Source organism: Dendrobates tinctorius, unplaced genomic scaffold (genome assembly GCF_039654945.1).
Source record: "Dendrobates tinctorius isolate UK_male_01 unplaced genomic scaffold, ASM3965494v1 ptg000038l, whole genome shotgun sequence".
In the NCBI taxonomy this organism is placed as follows: domain Eukaryota; kingdom Metazoa; phylum Chordata; class Amphibia; order Anura; family Dendrobatidae; genus Dendrobates; species Dendrobates tinctorius.
In genome coordinates, this window is record NW_027361706.1 from 31,905,150 (window position 1) to 31,920,403 (window position 15,254).

General features: G+C 46.4%; 1 protein-coding gene across 2 annotated transcripts in view; it reads right to left on the reverse strand.

Moving 5' to 3' along the window:
• Nucleotides 1–15,254, reverse strand: part of NCF4 (neutrophil cytosolic factor 4) — a 52,804-nt gene that overhangs the window by 20,211 nt on the left and 17,339 nt on the right. For both annotated transcript variants that reach the window (XM_073574359.1, XM_073574360.1), the window contains exons 4-5: nucleotides 13,466–13,619; nucleotides 13,138–13,208 (exon numbers count right to left, since the gene is read on the reverse strand). In XM_073574359.1, the coding sequence (XP_073430460.1) occupies nucleotides 13,138–13,208; nucleotides 13,466–13,619 (225 nt within the window). The remainder of the gene's footprint in view (nucleotides 1–13,137; nucleotides 13,209–13,465; nucleotides 13,620–15,254) is intronic.

Genomic DNA, 15,254 nt, shown 5'->3' on the forward strand with positions numbered 1-15,254 from the left:
CTGTCATTAGATGTCTCACACTGAGAAAGTCTGTTCTAAGCTATTGGGGGCATGTTCTTTTTTCCAATCTGTCGCTGCCTTCTTATGATTGGTCAATGTCATACAAGAGAAGAACTACACGCCCCCAGTGAAAAATCTCTGGTGATACCCTTTACCAGCTGCATGATATTCCATAAAATTGTCAGTTTAACATGCCTCAACTAGTGAAAGATCCTCTTTAGGCAGACATTTGAAGTCCATGTATTGTTTGCTATAAGCAGCCACCTTAGGCAAAGGAATTACTGACTGGAAATGTTTATTTCTTATACTTACTTACCGTATATGGCGCCAGCATGTTCTCCAGTGGTTTTACAGACATTTTAATCTGTCCCAATTGGGCCTAAAATCTTTGTAGTGTGGGATTAAACCGGAGAACCCAGAGGAAACCCACACAAACACGGAGAAAACATGCAATGTCCTTGAACATATTGTCCTTGGTGATATTTGAACCCAGGACCCCAATGCTGCATAGCTGCAGTGCACTGCTAACCAATGTGTTACCATCCTGCCCAAAAGTCTTTGCCCCCTTTATCTCCCAAACATAGTGTTACTTTAAGGAGCCATTTTCATACTACACCTACTCTGCTAAAATATTTATTTCATGACATTACAAGCCAAAATAATAACAATTTGTATATACAGGTTATCGTTGACATCACAGCAAACAATAATTGGAAAAATGATCCATTTTCTATATATTTTTACAGCAAGCAAACCCCTGAATGTGGTTACTATGTAACTACTGTGAGGTAGCGCTGTCATCTAAGTAGGGGATACTCGCTAGGCAGCGAACAAAACCAGATCCGACATGGATTTTCCAACAAATCATAACAGTCCTTGCGGTTTATTCACCATCATAAACCATAGAAGCAACATAACATCATAACTTCATAACATCTGCATAGCGTCCATTATAGGGCTTCACTCTGGTTATCAGCGTCCAGTACGCAGGCTCTCTTAGCCTCACAATTATCTCACCCACGTCAGGGCTCCTCATGCGGCTTCAGCATCCCACACACGTTCATTCCCTCCAGGGAACTTTCAGGCACACATCACCATTGCTCTCAGCGTCCATACGTGCTGTCAGGCAGGAAGCTCCATCTCTGCAGGACCTTCCACACTGGACCAACCAGGTCCCTGCATTCACCTCTTGTGACTCACCCTGGCCACATTATATCGTTCATAGCCACGCCCACTGGGTCACAAGACTCTGACCTCATCACAGGTCCTCCAGGCATTTTCACACTGTTTACAACCGTGCTTTAAACACACCCCGTGGGTGGGTTTGTAGGTAACTGGCCCGCCCAACTGTCTAGTTACCTGGAGACATCTCCCTTATACCTTGAAACAACACCTCAGCAATATCATTGCTGATCAATACGCATACCTAAGTCTCCATCTCAAGGCCACCCACCTTGAGATACATAACCATCCTTCAGGATTCTGCCACTCATCCGTTCTCTTGGGACATCCACACAGCGCCCCCTAGCAGACACAGTGGTTACTACACCACACTACCACTACCGTATAATCAGAAAATCATAGCAGAAATACTTTAATAACAGACTAGACAAATCAGTCAAACTCAAAACAACTCTAAGAAACAAAGCAAAAAAAAGAGAAAGAGAAAGGAGGGTGAATAAAGAAATGTAGCAAAATATATAGTACCAAATGAAAAGGCTACAAACTACTTCCTTCCCTTGATTCAAAGGGCTTTGGTCCATCAATCCCAGAATGCATATTAAACTAGCAGTAGATCTAAAGGTACTGTCACACTAAGTGATATCGCTAGCAATATCTGTTATGATGAGTCACCGAAGGAGGAAAAAACAAAATACCAGCTAAGTCCAGAAAAACCAGAGAGGTTGGCAGCTATCGGATTGCAGACCCCTGAACCTATCCACAACAACTAGCAGTAGCCGTGGGGGGTTCCTACGGTGCCCTAGACCCCTCGATCACAGCCGGAGAACTATATAGCCTAAAGACAGAAAGGGGAAAAACTAAACTGCCCCAGAGCAGACCCCAAAGCAATAGGCAGCCCCCAACATATAATGACGGTGAAGCAAGATGAAAACACTAACACAGATAAAAAGATAGGTTGAGCAAATGATGGGGCCCAAGCTAACTACATAGGACAGGATAGGAAAGCTGCTGTCTGCCATCCGCAAAAACCCTATCAAAATGAGCCAACCGACTGATAGGAAAAACAGGCCCTGAAGTCGCTAGGCTTCAAAAGACTATATCAGAACTCAGGTATATTCTGAAGACAGAGCAAAATATCAACAGATCAGAGACAAAAATGGAGTTCAGCTCACCCCCGGCCGGGGATGGCAGAACTCCCAAAAAACAAGGCAAAACAAAAACAAAACTGAAGAGTACAAAGAAGAGCAGAAAAACTTAGCTTTGAGATGCAGGAATCAGACTGGTCTCCAAGAATCCAGCAGGAAAATCACCAGCCAGGAAGAAGGGCGTCGGCAGCCTTATATCCAGTCCTCAATTCCAGCCACCCAGTCATCATCTAGCTGCCCAGGTGTTTGGTAATCAGCCTCACTACCTTCCTTCACCAGAGGAGGGAGTTCATCAGACCTCAATGGTGAAGGGAAAAATGAACTCACAACAAATATCGCTATAACTTGTGACGTTATAGCGATATTGCTAGCGACATCGCGGTGTCTGATACTTACCTACAACCCGCTCCCCCGCTGGTTATCGCTGATCGCGCGAGAACAGGCTGGACTGTTTCTCGTCGTCAGCTTCCTGTGGCGCTTCCTGTGGAGAGACGAGCGACGAGCGTGGAGCCGGGCGGGAGGACGCAGGATCGCCTTGTCTGACAGGTAAGTAGTGACCCCCGACCCCTGCGATGTTGCTGGTGAGATCTGTCTGTGTGGCAGCTCACTAGCGACCACTTAGCGATGCACCAGCAATCCTGACAGCGTCATATCGCTGGTCGGGATCGCTGGTGCATCGCTAAATGTGACAGTACCTTAAGGGTAAGTTTTCTCTTTATGGAGAGAGATATGCCAGGTCTGGCACACCGGTATGAGGAGACTTAAATGCCTTGCATGTTCCTCTAAAAAATTTAATATGCAAATTGTCTCTTGAGAGAGGAAGGTGACTTGAACTTTAGAGCCACCTATTGGAAGTAGCAATCCTACAAGTCAATATTGACCCTTTAACGAGCCTTGCCATATGACAGGATAAAAACAAAGTCAGCATCTCAATTTGCATACACAGTCCCTCATCATAACATTGTCCCTCATCAATGAAAAGTATGAGATCTGATTCCTTGGGTGAGACGATAAGACTGGGATCTAAGGAGTAAGTTTTCTCTTTTTTGGAGAGTGACATGCCAGGTTTGGCATGCCAGTATGAGGAGACTTAAATGACTTGCATGCTCCTCTGGGAAATTAAATATGCAAATTGTTTCTTCAGAGAAGAAGAGGACTTGAAAACTATTGGTGGTGTTAGAGTTGAAGTTCTCTTCCTCTCTGAAGAGACAATTTGCATATTTAATTTTCCACAGAAGCATGCAAGTCGTTTAAGTCTCCTTATACTGGCGTGCCAGACATGGCATATCACTCTTCATAAGAAAAAACTTACCCCTTTGATCCCAGTCTTAGTATCTCACCCAGGTAATCAGATCTTATACTTTGCATTTGTGGCACCCCAGAGTCAGGTTGCCACGGTGACATTGCCTCTAAGGGGTGATGTCATGCCTGGAGGCAGGAGGGGGTCCCCATGCCAGGTAACACAGTGTACATGTCAAGTCCTGCTCCAGGCCAGAAAGGGGAGCTCCCTTATAAATTCTGGTGAGCAGGTGGGGTTAGTGAGTCAGATATAAGTCAGCTGAGAGAGTAAACAGGGGAGTTGTCATGGAAATGGGAGCCAGCTGGAGCTCGTGACAGGACAGTAAGAGAAGAGAGTTGGCAGTTGGTCTGTGGAGAGGGAAGGGAGGACAGGAGCAGAGACAAGAGCTCAGGGGAACAAAAAACTGTGTATAGCTGACTCCAGAGCGGAGCACTGACAAAAAGGGATGCCAGAGTCCTTGGCTGGGTGGGTGCTGTACGCCCTGACAGCCAAATCTGGAGGGCAGGAGACTGTAAGCTACCTGGCCACACCGAACACCTGAAGGCACGGCAGCAGACCAAGAGCCCAGGGCTGACAGTGAAAAAGACAGTGCCCGTGATATAGGCTCATGCTGTCTGCCATACAGGTTAGAAACCATCACGCAAGAGAGGGCCGCAACTTAGCTACAAGCAGCAGGGACCCAGAAAGAGAGCACAGAAGGAAGGTCCCCAACCCCACCTGGCATGGTGGATCCCCTGAATGCCTCCAGGCAAGCCGGACTCAATCCGTCATCTGTAATTGGTACCACAGATTATATCTACTTCCAAGAAAAAGGTAAAGAAAGCTGCACCTCTCTGTGTCCTTTACTTATTCTCATCACCCCAACATTCACCACCATCTGAACAATCAAATATATTTGCCTTGGGGCACTGCTCTACCCGTGGGGAGCTGAACCATCATTGCTACGTCACCATCAGCCCCAGTGGACCAAAACCGTAGCGTCGGCCACCCATTGCCGAACATCACGGGTGGCGTCACGATTAAACACAACATAACTATCCTCTATTTTATGACATGGCCAGTGCCACGAAAACGGATCATGGCCCCGTGACCTCCCCCATAGAACTGTGCGGTCCGATTCCGGGTACCCCATGGTCCTGGTGGCTGCGTTACATTGATGGGGAGCAATACCCTGAAACACAGTGTCTGCAAATTGAGATACTGATTTGGCTTTTAAGTCATATTTCAAGACTCGTTAAAGGAGTGACATTGACTTGTAGGATTGCTGCTTCCAATAAATGGCATTAGAGTTCAAGTCCTCTTCCTCTCTGAAGAGCCAATTTGCATATGCAAACTAGCAGTGCAGTAATATAGGGGACTTAGCCCCTATAGAATACAAACTAACACTGTATATTTTAAATGGTAGAGTGTCTGAGAAAATTACTCTTAATTCAAATGTGAACTGACACTGACTGAGCCCAGCTGCCCATATAAGACGGCGCGGGGCGGTAGCTGTGGGAGAGGCAATGGTCTTACCCTGTCAAGCCACGGTGCGTTACATGAAAGTGTGGGTCCTGGCTGGGTGTTGGTATTGTGAAAGCCTTGTGGCCATGCAGACCACCTGTAACTGATGGTGTTGGCTTGCCAGGACCACAAATTCCACAGATTAATAAATGAGACTTCCGTTCAAACGTGGGGACTTTACTGAACTTGATAAGGGTTATGTAAAAGGGATAGTGGGTACACAGTCTTAAGCATGCTTCCTTCCTCTGTAGGCTACTCCAGGGCTCTTCTGCTTTTTTGTTTTGCCTCTACATCACCACAATCCAGCTTCTAAGCCACAGCCCTAAACAGTGAGTTTCTCTCTACTCGCACAGCGGTTCCATGTCCTATCACTATGGACACCCTGGATCTACCACTCGAGACCCTCACTAGTCCCATGCTCTCGGTCCTCTTTTGGTCCATTACCTTTGGCACTAGCAAGTTCTCAGGTTTCTCATGACTCGGCAACTATCTGATAGCACCTTCTGGAAGGTCTCTCAGTCTCGTCAGCAACTCTCTTTAGGATCTTGCCATTCCTCGCTCCAGTCTCTTCTAGCTGTAGATCACCCCTTGGCAGCACTGCACTTTGTTACTCTCCAAAACGCTAACTCCTATCTGACTATCAGGAAGCAGTCTACTTTCCCCGGCACAAGCTGCTCCCGCTGTGGGCTAGTCCCAAGTCTTAACTATCACTTAAACTGCTGTTTGTTGCTGGGCAGAACTTCCTTACAAAACATTATTTTACAGTCAATTATCTACATCTTATACTATACTTTACACTCCCGATCTTATATCGTATATGGGTCGCCCTCCCAGGGCTTTGGGGTATTCGGTACCGTGCCGGTGTCAGGGGGAAAGGTGTCACAGCGGCGGGGACCCGGTCCGTGGCCCTGGGCGCCCAAATCAATGGTGGTTTGTGATATAGTTTATGTGATAGTTCGTGACGCCACCTGTGGTGTTTGGCAAGCAAGATGTTAAGCCAACGCTGCGTGCAGATCCTCTGGGGCTGATGGTGTGTTGCAGCAAAGATGGTGTAGTTCCCCACAGGTGAAGCTGTAACCCCAGGGCAGTGTAATTGCGATAGATGAGGATAGGCGTAGGCGGTGTGAGGAATGCTGGTACTCAGATGTAGCGGTGCTGACGGTGTTAGCGCACAAATGAATGGAAGACACCAGGGCTTGCAGTTCCAAAGCTTTACTAACAGTCAGTGGTACACACTGGTGCCTGCCTCCGTGCCGTGCCCTCCGGGGCAGAGACACAATCAACCTCCAGGGCAAGTCAGGATTCTCCTCTCCAACACTCCGCCAACATATACCTTTCCTGAACGACTCCTCTATTGCGCCTTAAGGTGTGAAGAGCTCCTGTACCGTGGTACTCTGAAGTTCCTCCTGTCAGATGTTCCTAACAACTCTACTCGTATGGCAGACAGCTGTAGCCTCTCTCGGGGACTCCCTTCTCCGGAGTCCCGTTTCTCTATTCAGTTGCTGTTGTGCCCCAAGTCTTAGATGGGAGTAGTGCATTTACAGCCAACTACTCCACCGGTGTCTGCTGCAGAACCATAAGTGTCCATACAACCTCGGGGACCATGCCCCGGCCTTGCGCTGAGAACCTATAGGCAGGGTTCCTCTTCCAACCCACATCTCCTCTCTGTTCTCCTACTCCTTCGTTCCACACTGTTCTTTCTCTCTCTTATGGAAGCTTAGGTTGCAGTTCTATGTCTTTCGCCTTCTGTTCCTTTCCCGTGCTCAGATCACTGAGGCAGCTGCAACACTCCTTCTCCTCGGACCCGTCCTCAGACTCTCCTGACTGACTGTCCTCCCGCCTGACCGCCCGTCAGACTGACCTCCCAGACTGATCTGTAATTCTAAACCTTCCCAACCTTTTATATGGATCTCAACTCCATCCACCTCCCAGCACATCCAGTGTTCCAAGCAGGGAACCACCAAGGCACTCCTAATGTCTAGGAGGAGAGAGAGACCTCAATGTGGTTGTGCTGAACTACCCTGTTGTGTGGGATGAGAGTGTTGGAGTGTGGAAAGGAGTTCCCAACTTACCTGGTTGGTGGGGCACTACACCTTAGGAGAAGGTGCAGTACCTCTATGGCAACTGAGCCTCAGGAGTGCCACATACCCCCCCGTTAAACACAGCACGTCTGCGGGCTGCAAGACAACAAAGTTGACAGTACAGGAACATACAAAAATTTTTATAATGCTGCATAAACAATTCTTATACTAAACTTCCTAGTATAGGAGGTACTTATTCTTGAACGTTACAAACAATTCTTATTTAACTATCTAAATTTCAAGTCAAAAAGTGCAATTTTTCATTCTAAGTGCCATTATCTGTGACTCACTATCACTTCAGTATTATTCAGCTTTTCCTTCTCTAGTACACATTTCTTTATCATTTTACTCTCTTCTAGATGCAAGACGCTGACCGCAAGTACCTGGTCCTTCACCTGTCTACTTTCAATTCTTTATTCTTAATTCTGTATCAAAACATTCTCAATTCTCTGTAAAGCCATTTCTCAGTTACTAATACTCTTATAAAACACATTATCAGCATTAAAACATTTCAAAGATTCTTGTAAGTGCTGTACACCGCTCCCAGCTGGGATTTCTTGCAGTGTCCTTTGAGGTAGACATCATCTTCGAAAAGTGTCCATGCAAAACATCATCTTTGCAAAGTGTCTTTATGTAAAACCAAGAGAAAGCACCTAAAGAGGCGCAAACTATTTACAAGAGAGTTTGTGATACACTCCAAGTTCATGATCACTGTAGTTCAAAATTGAAGAACGCTGCCACTGCAAAAATTAGGCAACAAAAGTGCTACCAGAAAAACATGATAACAACAAAAATAGAAACAGGCACAACGGTGCAAACAAACCCTCCTGGGTAACGAGATTTTTAAAGTTTTCTAATTGTGGTCCCCTCCTGGGGTTCTGGAAGCCGAACTGGAACTGTCCTCATCCTGATTCTGGTTTCTCGCTAACTGCATGTACTCTGCTTCCCACAGGGAGAGATAGGGACTGGTTGGGGTAATGGAAAGGGCCATAGAAACGTCTACTGCCTGCGGGGATGGCATATCTGCTATCTCCGATGGCGCTTCTGCGGCTGTTGGGGACTCAGCCACTGCTGCCGCTGATTCCTCCGAATCCGATTCTTCAGTGTCCATCGGGACCTCAGCTAACGGCATTGCAGTCAGGGGTTGTTGGCGGAGGTCAATCGGGCTATTCCTATCCATAGGTTCCGCTCCCAAAGCTAGGGTCAACCCTGGGGCAGGATTCGTACCTGGCGTTTCCAGCCGCGGTTCCGGCTCCGGTATCGGGTGGTAGATAGCAGCAGCCGCAACTCCCGGGGTGACTGGTGGGATGGGCCGCAGTTGGATCCGTGCCGGGGCCAGGCCGGTCTCAGCCGGGGTCGTCGATGGAGGTCGGTACAGCTGCGCCTGGTCCTGGCGGGGGCGTGGTCCCGGCCCTCCGTTCTGCTCCAGAGCCCTCATGTATCTTCTCCGAACGGGACTCATCCAATGGCAGTATCGGGTGTGAGGTGGTGACGGCCGCTGCTGAGGATGTATCAGCGGTCGCAGCCTCCGCGTGGGGGGCCTAGGGGCGAGTGACCTCTCCTCCCCCTGTTCCTCTGACTTCTCGTCTTCTTTCATCATGGCGTTCTGGCGTTCTTCTTCCTGCCTCGGCCCCTTGCCTGCCACTGGCTTCTTCTGCCCCTCCTTCCGGGGGCGGCGTCTTCTTCCAGCGCCTCCATACCAAGCCAGTATATGAACCCCTCGGGGGGTGGGTCATGTCGCTGTCACATAGTAATTCAGGCAGGGAAGGCCCAATACTCTTCGCGGTCTTTTCCTAGGACATCCCATCTCTTCACGCCAGCAGCCATTTCTAATGTCCATTTTACAGTCCATCAAATCAGGTCTTCTGCACATTTTCAAAAGTTCAAAGTCTCACAAATTTCAGGCGCACAAAACCCGATGGTATCGGGTCTCGTCATCCTGTTCGTGACGCCAAAATTGGGTCGCCCTCCCAGGGCTGTGGGGTACTCTGTACCGGGCCGGTGTCAGGGGGAAAGGTGTCACAGCGGCGGGGACCCGGTCCGTGGCCCTGGGCGCCCAAATCAATGGTGGTTTGTGATATAGTTTATGTGATAGTTCGTGACGCCACCTGTGGTGTTTGGCAAGCAAGATGTTAAGCCAACGCTGTGTGCAGATCCTCTGGTGCTGATGGTGTGTTGCAGCAAAGATGGTGTAGCTCCCCACAGGTGAAGCTGTAACCCCAGGGCAGTGTAATTGCGATAGATAAAGATAGGCACAGGCGGTGTGAGGAATGCTGGTACTCAGATGTAGCGGTGCTGACGGTGTTAGCGCACAAATGAATGGAAAACACCAGGGCTTGCAGTTCCAAAGCTTTACTCACAATCTGTGGTACACACTGGTGCCTGCCTCCGTGCCGTGCCCTCCGGGGCAGAGACACAATCAACCTCCAGGGCAAGTCAGGATTCTCCTCTCCAACACTCCGCCAACATATACCTTTCCTGAACGACTCCTCTATTGCGCCTTAAGGTGTGAAGAGCTCCAGTACCGTGGTACTCTGAAGTTCCTCCTGTCAGATGTTCCTAACAACTCTACTCGTATGGCAGACAGCTGTAGCCTCTCTCGGGGACTCCCTTCTCCGGAGTCCTGGCTCTCTATTCAGTTGCTGTTGTGCCCCAAGTCTTTGATGGGAGTAGTGCATTTACAGCCAACTACTCCACCGGTGTCTGCTGCAGAACCATAAATGTCCATACAACCTCGGGGACCATGCCCCGGCCTTGCGCTGAGAACCTATAGGCAGGGTTCCTCTTCCAACCCACGTCTCCTCTCTGTTCTCCTACTCCTTCATTCCACAATGTTCTTTCTCTCTCTTATGGAAGCTTAGGTTGCAGTTCTACGTCTTTCTCCTTCTGTTCCTTTCCCGTGCCAGCTGGCTCAGATCACTGAGGCAGCTGCAGCACTCCTTCTCCTCGGACCTGTCCTCAGACTCTCCTGACTGACTGTTCTTCTCCCGCCTGACCTCCCGTCAGACTGACCTCCCAGACTGATCTGTAATTCTAAACCTTCTCAACCTTTTATATGGATCTCAACTCCACCCACCTCCCAGCACATCCAGTGTTCCAAGCAGGGAACCACCAAGGCACTCCTAATGTCTAGGAGGAGAGAGAGACCTCAATGTGGTTGTGCTGAACTACCCTGTTGTGTGGGGTGCGAGTGTTGGAGTGTGGAAAGGAGCTCCCAACTTACCTGGATGGTGGGGCACTATACCTTAGGAGAAGGTGCAGTACCTCTGTGGTGACTGAGCCTCAGGGGCGCCACATGTACCTTATACTAACACTATGCATTAACTTATCACAGTCTGTATCACAATAAATTGCAATTCACATTATTCACATGACGTGAATGGTGTCTTCAGGGAAAGGAATGCAACAGCACTGTCCACACCCCTTGAACATGCACACAGTATTTGTGCGCACGTTCCAACACATGGGCTGAGTTCAGAGCGAGCCCTGTTAATCAGAGGCAGGGGAAGTCTCCAATATGCATAGTGAGGGGCTGCAACATGCACTAAGACCTTTGACATGCAGAGGGTGCACTGAAGCTCCGTCATTTGCATTTGAATTAAAATACATTTTCTCAGGTTCTCCAGTATTGAAATATACAGTGCTACTATGATTTTTAACAGGGGCTGAGTACCCCATATTACTGTGTAGCTAGTTTAATGTCCACAAGTAAGTCTGAAAATCCATCAAAGAGCATTTCCTAAAGCAAGTTCCACTAGAAAATTCATTTCCAAAACTCAGTAATTTTTGAGTGTCAGTGTGAACATACCTTTATGGTATGTGCACACAACATCTTTTACAGGTAGTTTGTTCCTCAGCAATAGCCTGAAAAAACATCAGAAAATGCTGTAGAGCACTAGTGGACACAGACAGAAAAGGGCCCCTTCGCAAGAATAATATATGGGCCCTTTGCAGTTCAATAGCTCCTCATAATGCATAGTTAGTTACACCTATTTTGAAGACAGAAATGGGCCCCTGACCTCCTGGGCCTCTGTATGGCTGCACAAGTTGCCCCAATGATATGTCCATTCCTTCTCAAGAGAATGAACAAATGCATTTATATGTGATAAACAACTTGCAGTTCATACAGTATATTCAAAATATTCAACATTTTTAACTGCTTCAGGTTCCTAAAAACAGCAAAACTAGAAAAGTAAGCTGGACTGTAAGCTAGTATTCGTGCAAAGTGTAAGAGCACGTTCACACTGTGGCCATTTCAAATTCAAAGCACAAGAAAAAAAACCACAAAAATAACAAAAATGAGCATAAACCCTACAGCAAATAAAAAAGTAAATATTACATGTAAATAATATGGGGTACTCAGTTAATGCTGTTTTGATTAAAAAAAAAGCATAAAAGACATCCCACCACAACAAGGTGAGCCCATTGGGACAGCCCTAACTGTCCTAACTATTCAATCTACATAGCTTCCCATGGGTGGGTGTCTAAGGCCTGTTTCACACAGCAGTTTTTTTCTTCAGTCAAAATCCGCTAAAATGGCGGATAACATCCGTTCCTGTACTGACCCCAACGTTTGTCACCGGACCGTTATTTTAACGGATCCGTCAAAGGAAGAATTTTAAAGGAACCGCTGCCTGGGGAAGGGGAGAGAGAGAGAGAATTTTTCAGCCACCAGAACAGAGTTTAGGGTTAAATTTCCGGCTGAGTGAAGTCTTTCGGGCATGCGCAGTGAGAAGTGCGGATCCTGCCGCCCGAAAAAACGTTACATGCTCCGTTCGGGCATGTCGGCGGACGTCAAAATTTTGGCGGATCCACAAAAAAACGGATCCAACGGATGGCCATCCGTCAAGATCCGCCGGTAATGCAACTCAATGGGAAAAAAATGGATCCGCCAAGAAAAATGGCGGATCCGTTTTTTTTTTGCAAAACGGCGGATTTTGACTGATGGACACAAACGGATGTGTGAAACAGGCCTTAGTCGGGCCCCTGTCCTGCTTTGTCCTTATTCACATTGACGTCGTTTGACACATGGTAAGCATTTAATAGTAGAGGCAGGTTAGGACCGTCGTGATGAGTACACCTTGTTGCGGTGGGATGGCTTTTCTGTTATTTTTATTAAAATAACATTAACTGAGTCCCCTATGTTATTTACATGTACTGTTACTGTTACTTATGTACATTCTGTAGGGTATATGCTCATTTTTGTTTTTCTGTTTCTTTCTTTGGTTTCTAAAATCATCAAGCGGTTAAAAGAAGTAACATGCCAATTCTCCCAGCATTTTCCACTCGGATGACACTTTATGATTTATAATACACAATACTTTAAGGACAATTATTTTGAAAAAATACTTACCGAAAAGCATGTTTTTGAGGCTAAAAATCATTTTTGCAATTGGACCTCTAAAAAGTTTGCACTCTTTTGCTTTTACATGCTCTTTTTTTTTGCTGCACATTCCACTTTGGTGTGGCCTGTGGTCATAAATAAATTGAGAAGGGGCTCAGAAAAGAACAGATAAGAGAGTTCCAAACTCCCAGGCATTTAATCTGAATGAGCTCCCTTGTCGGACTCTCTGTTAACTTATTCTGCAGCCATCCCAGAGGCTATAGAAAGTAAATGGTGACAAATTTTGAATTGATCTTAATTGAAAAAAGGAGTTTTAGCTCAAAATGCATTCATTTAAGTAACACTGAAATCAATGGACTTTTCATATGATGCTCGGACCTCCAAAACAAGAGGCATTATGTTCAGTAGGGTCACTCTAGATTCTCGTTAATGCATAAGGGTCCCTCTATTAATACAGAATTCTCTACTAAAGTATTTTCAAATGGAAACGTGTTTTCTGAACCAGATAACCCCTTTAAATAATTGGCTATTTTTTCTGTATGGAGGAGAGAATTGGAGGGTAATGGATTGCATCCACTATACCTTCATATAGGCATTCAAGAGCGGAATGCGACTCTCAGCAATTTCCTTCTTGTTCCCAACATAAATCTTTCCTGCAAGACAAGGTTATTAGATCCATTACACTGGGCACGGTGCAGGTAACAGCTCACATATCAAGTAAATGTTAAATTAGGCTACAGAGAAATGCGGGTCCCATGACAATGGTCATTGACTAACGGTACGGTCTGCACTGACCAAAGCTCATTGCCAGAAAACAAAGAACTGCTGGGTCAGTCCTCAAGAGATCGAGTAATTCAATTAGTCATTCACGCCTTGATCTGAACCAACTGGAAATACTATGTCCACTTACCTGGTAATGGTGGGAGAGTGCAGATATAAGGGGCTATGCCTGTCTCAGGCGCATAATTGTTTTCAAGCTTGGCGTGCAGAGTAAAGAACTGGCTGTATCTTCTATATATGAAATACTTCGATCCACCTTTTGTTTTGACCTCAATCACAAATGTCTGCAATGACAATTGAAATAAATAACAGAGGTGACCACTGTAACCCAAGGATCGGTGATCTTTACTGTGGTGGAGGAAGATTTAGAGATCACCACTAAACACGGTTTCAATTCAAGTAGGGTTACCTTGGAGCATTAGATATGAGTTGACTGATCTGCGATGTACAAAGACAGTGAATATTTGAGTAAAAGATCAAATTTTGCTTTGGTGCTCTAATGAGTTTGATCAGCAACAAAAAATTACCTTTAGTCACCCAGCATCCTTGGGGACAATAGAGATGAGATTGGGATCACCGACTGGGTGAAAATATATTTTTCATACAATCACATCATTTCAAGTAGCAATTAGGCCGGTGGTTGATTTCCTGAAGTGGCATCAGTTTTGCTGTTGTTCTAGCAGCGACTGTTGTGAGTTCATTTTCCCCTTCACCATTGAGGTCTGATGAACTCCCTCTTCTGGTGAAGGAAGGTAGTGAGGCTGATTACCAAGCACCTGAGCAGAATGATGATGACTGGGTGACTGGAATTGCTGACTGGATATAAGGCAGCCGACGCTTTTCTGCCTTGCGGGTGATTTCTCTGAGGGATTCTAGGAGACCAGTCTGATTCCTGCTCCTCAAAAGCTAAGTTTTCTGCTCTGCTTTTTGCAATTGTGTTTTGCTTTTGTTTTGCCTTGTTTTTCTGGATTTCTGCCATTCCCTGCTGGGGTGAGCTGAATTCCTTTTTGCTCTGTCTTCAGAAAATACCTGAGTACTGATATAGTCTTTTTGAAGCCTAGCGCCTTCAGGGCTTTTTTCCCTATCAGTCTGTTGGCTCTTGTTTTGATAGGGTTTTTGGCGGATTGCAGACAGCAGCTTTTCTATCCTGTCCTATTTAGTTAGCTTGGCCCCATCATTTGCTCAGCCTATCTTTCTATCTGTGTGAGTGTTTTTTCATCTTGCTTCACCGTCATTATATGTTGGGGGCTGCTTATTGCTTTGGGGTCTGCTCTGAGGCAGTTTAGATTTCCCTTTCTGTCTTTAGGCTATTTAGTTCTCCGGCTGTGATCGAGGGGTCTAGGGCACCGTAGGAACCCCCCACGGCTACTGCTAGTTGTTGTTGATAGGTTCAGGGGTCTGCAATCCGATAGCTGCCAACTTCTCTGGTTTTCTGGACTTAGCTAGTATTTCTGTTTTTGCCTCCTACAGTGACTCATTCATAACAAGCGGCTCCTGATCTATACTTTGAAAAAGAGAGCGCGGGTAGCTTCCAAAGAAAAGCCATCTGGAGAATGAACATGTCCCTTCTTTAACCCGCTTCAGGGTTTCCAAACCATGCAATTTGTAACAGAAGTGACATAAGATGGAGCATGTGTACAGCAATGTCACTTTCACATTGCTGAGCACTATATTCATTTTTGGGAGGGCTTCAGTGGATTTTTTTCAAGGTGGTTCCATGTGGAATCCGCCTGAAAAAGGCATTATGTGTACATAGCCTTAACAGAGTTTTTCCTTACATAGGCTTCATGATTATTGACTCCATGTTCCACTACATAGCGCTCCACATGTCATAAGTCTTACTGCTTTAGAAGAATTGCCATAATGGAAACATATTGCTTATGAAATCGGTGGTATGTGGTGGAACAGTAAGGCACCAA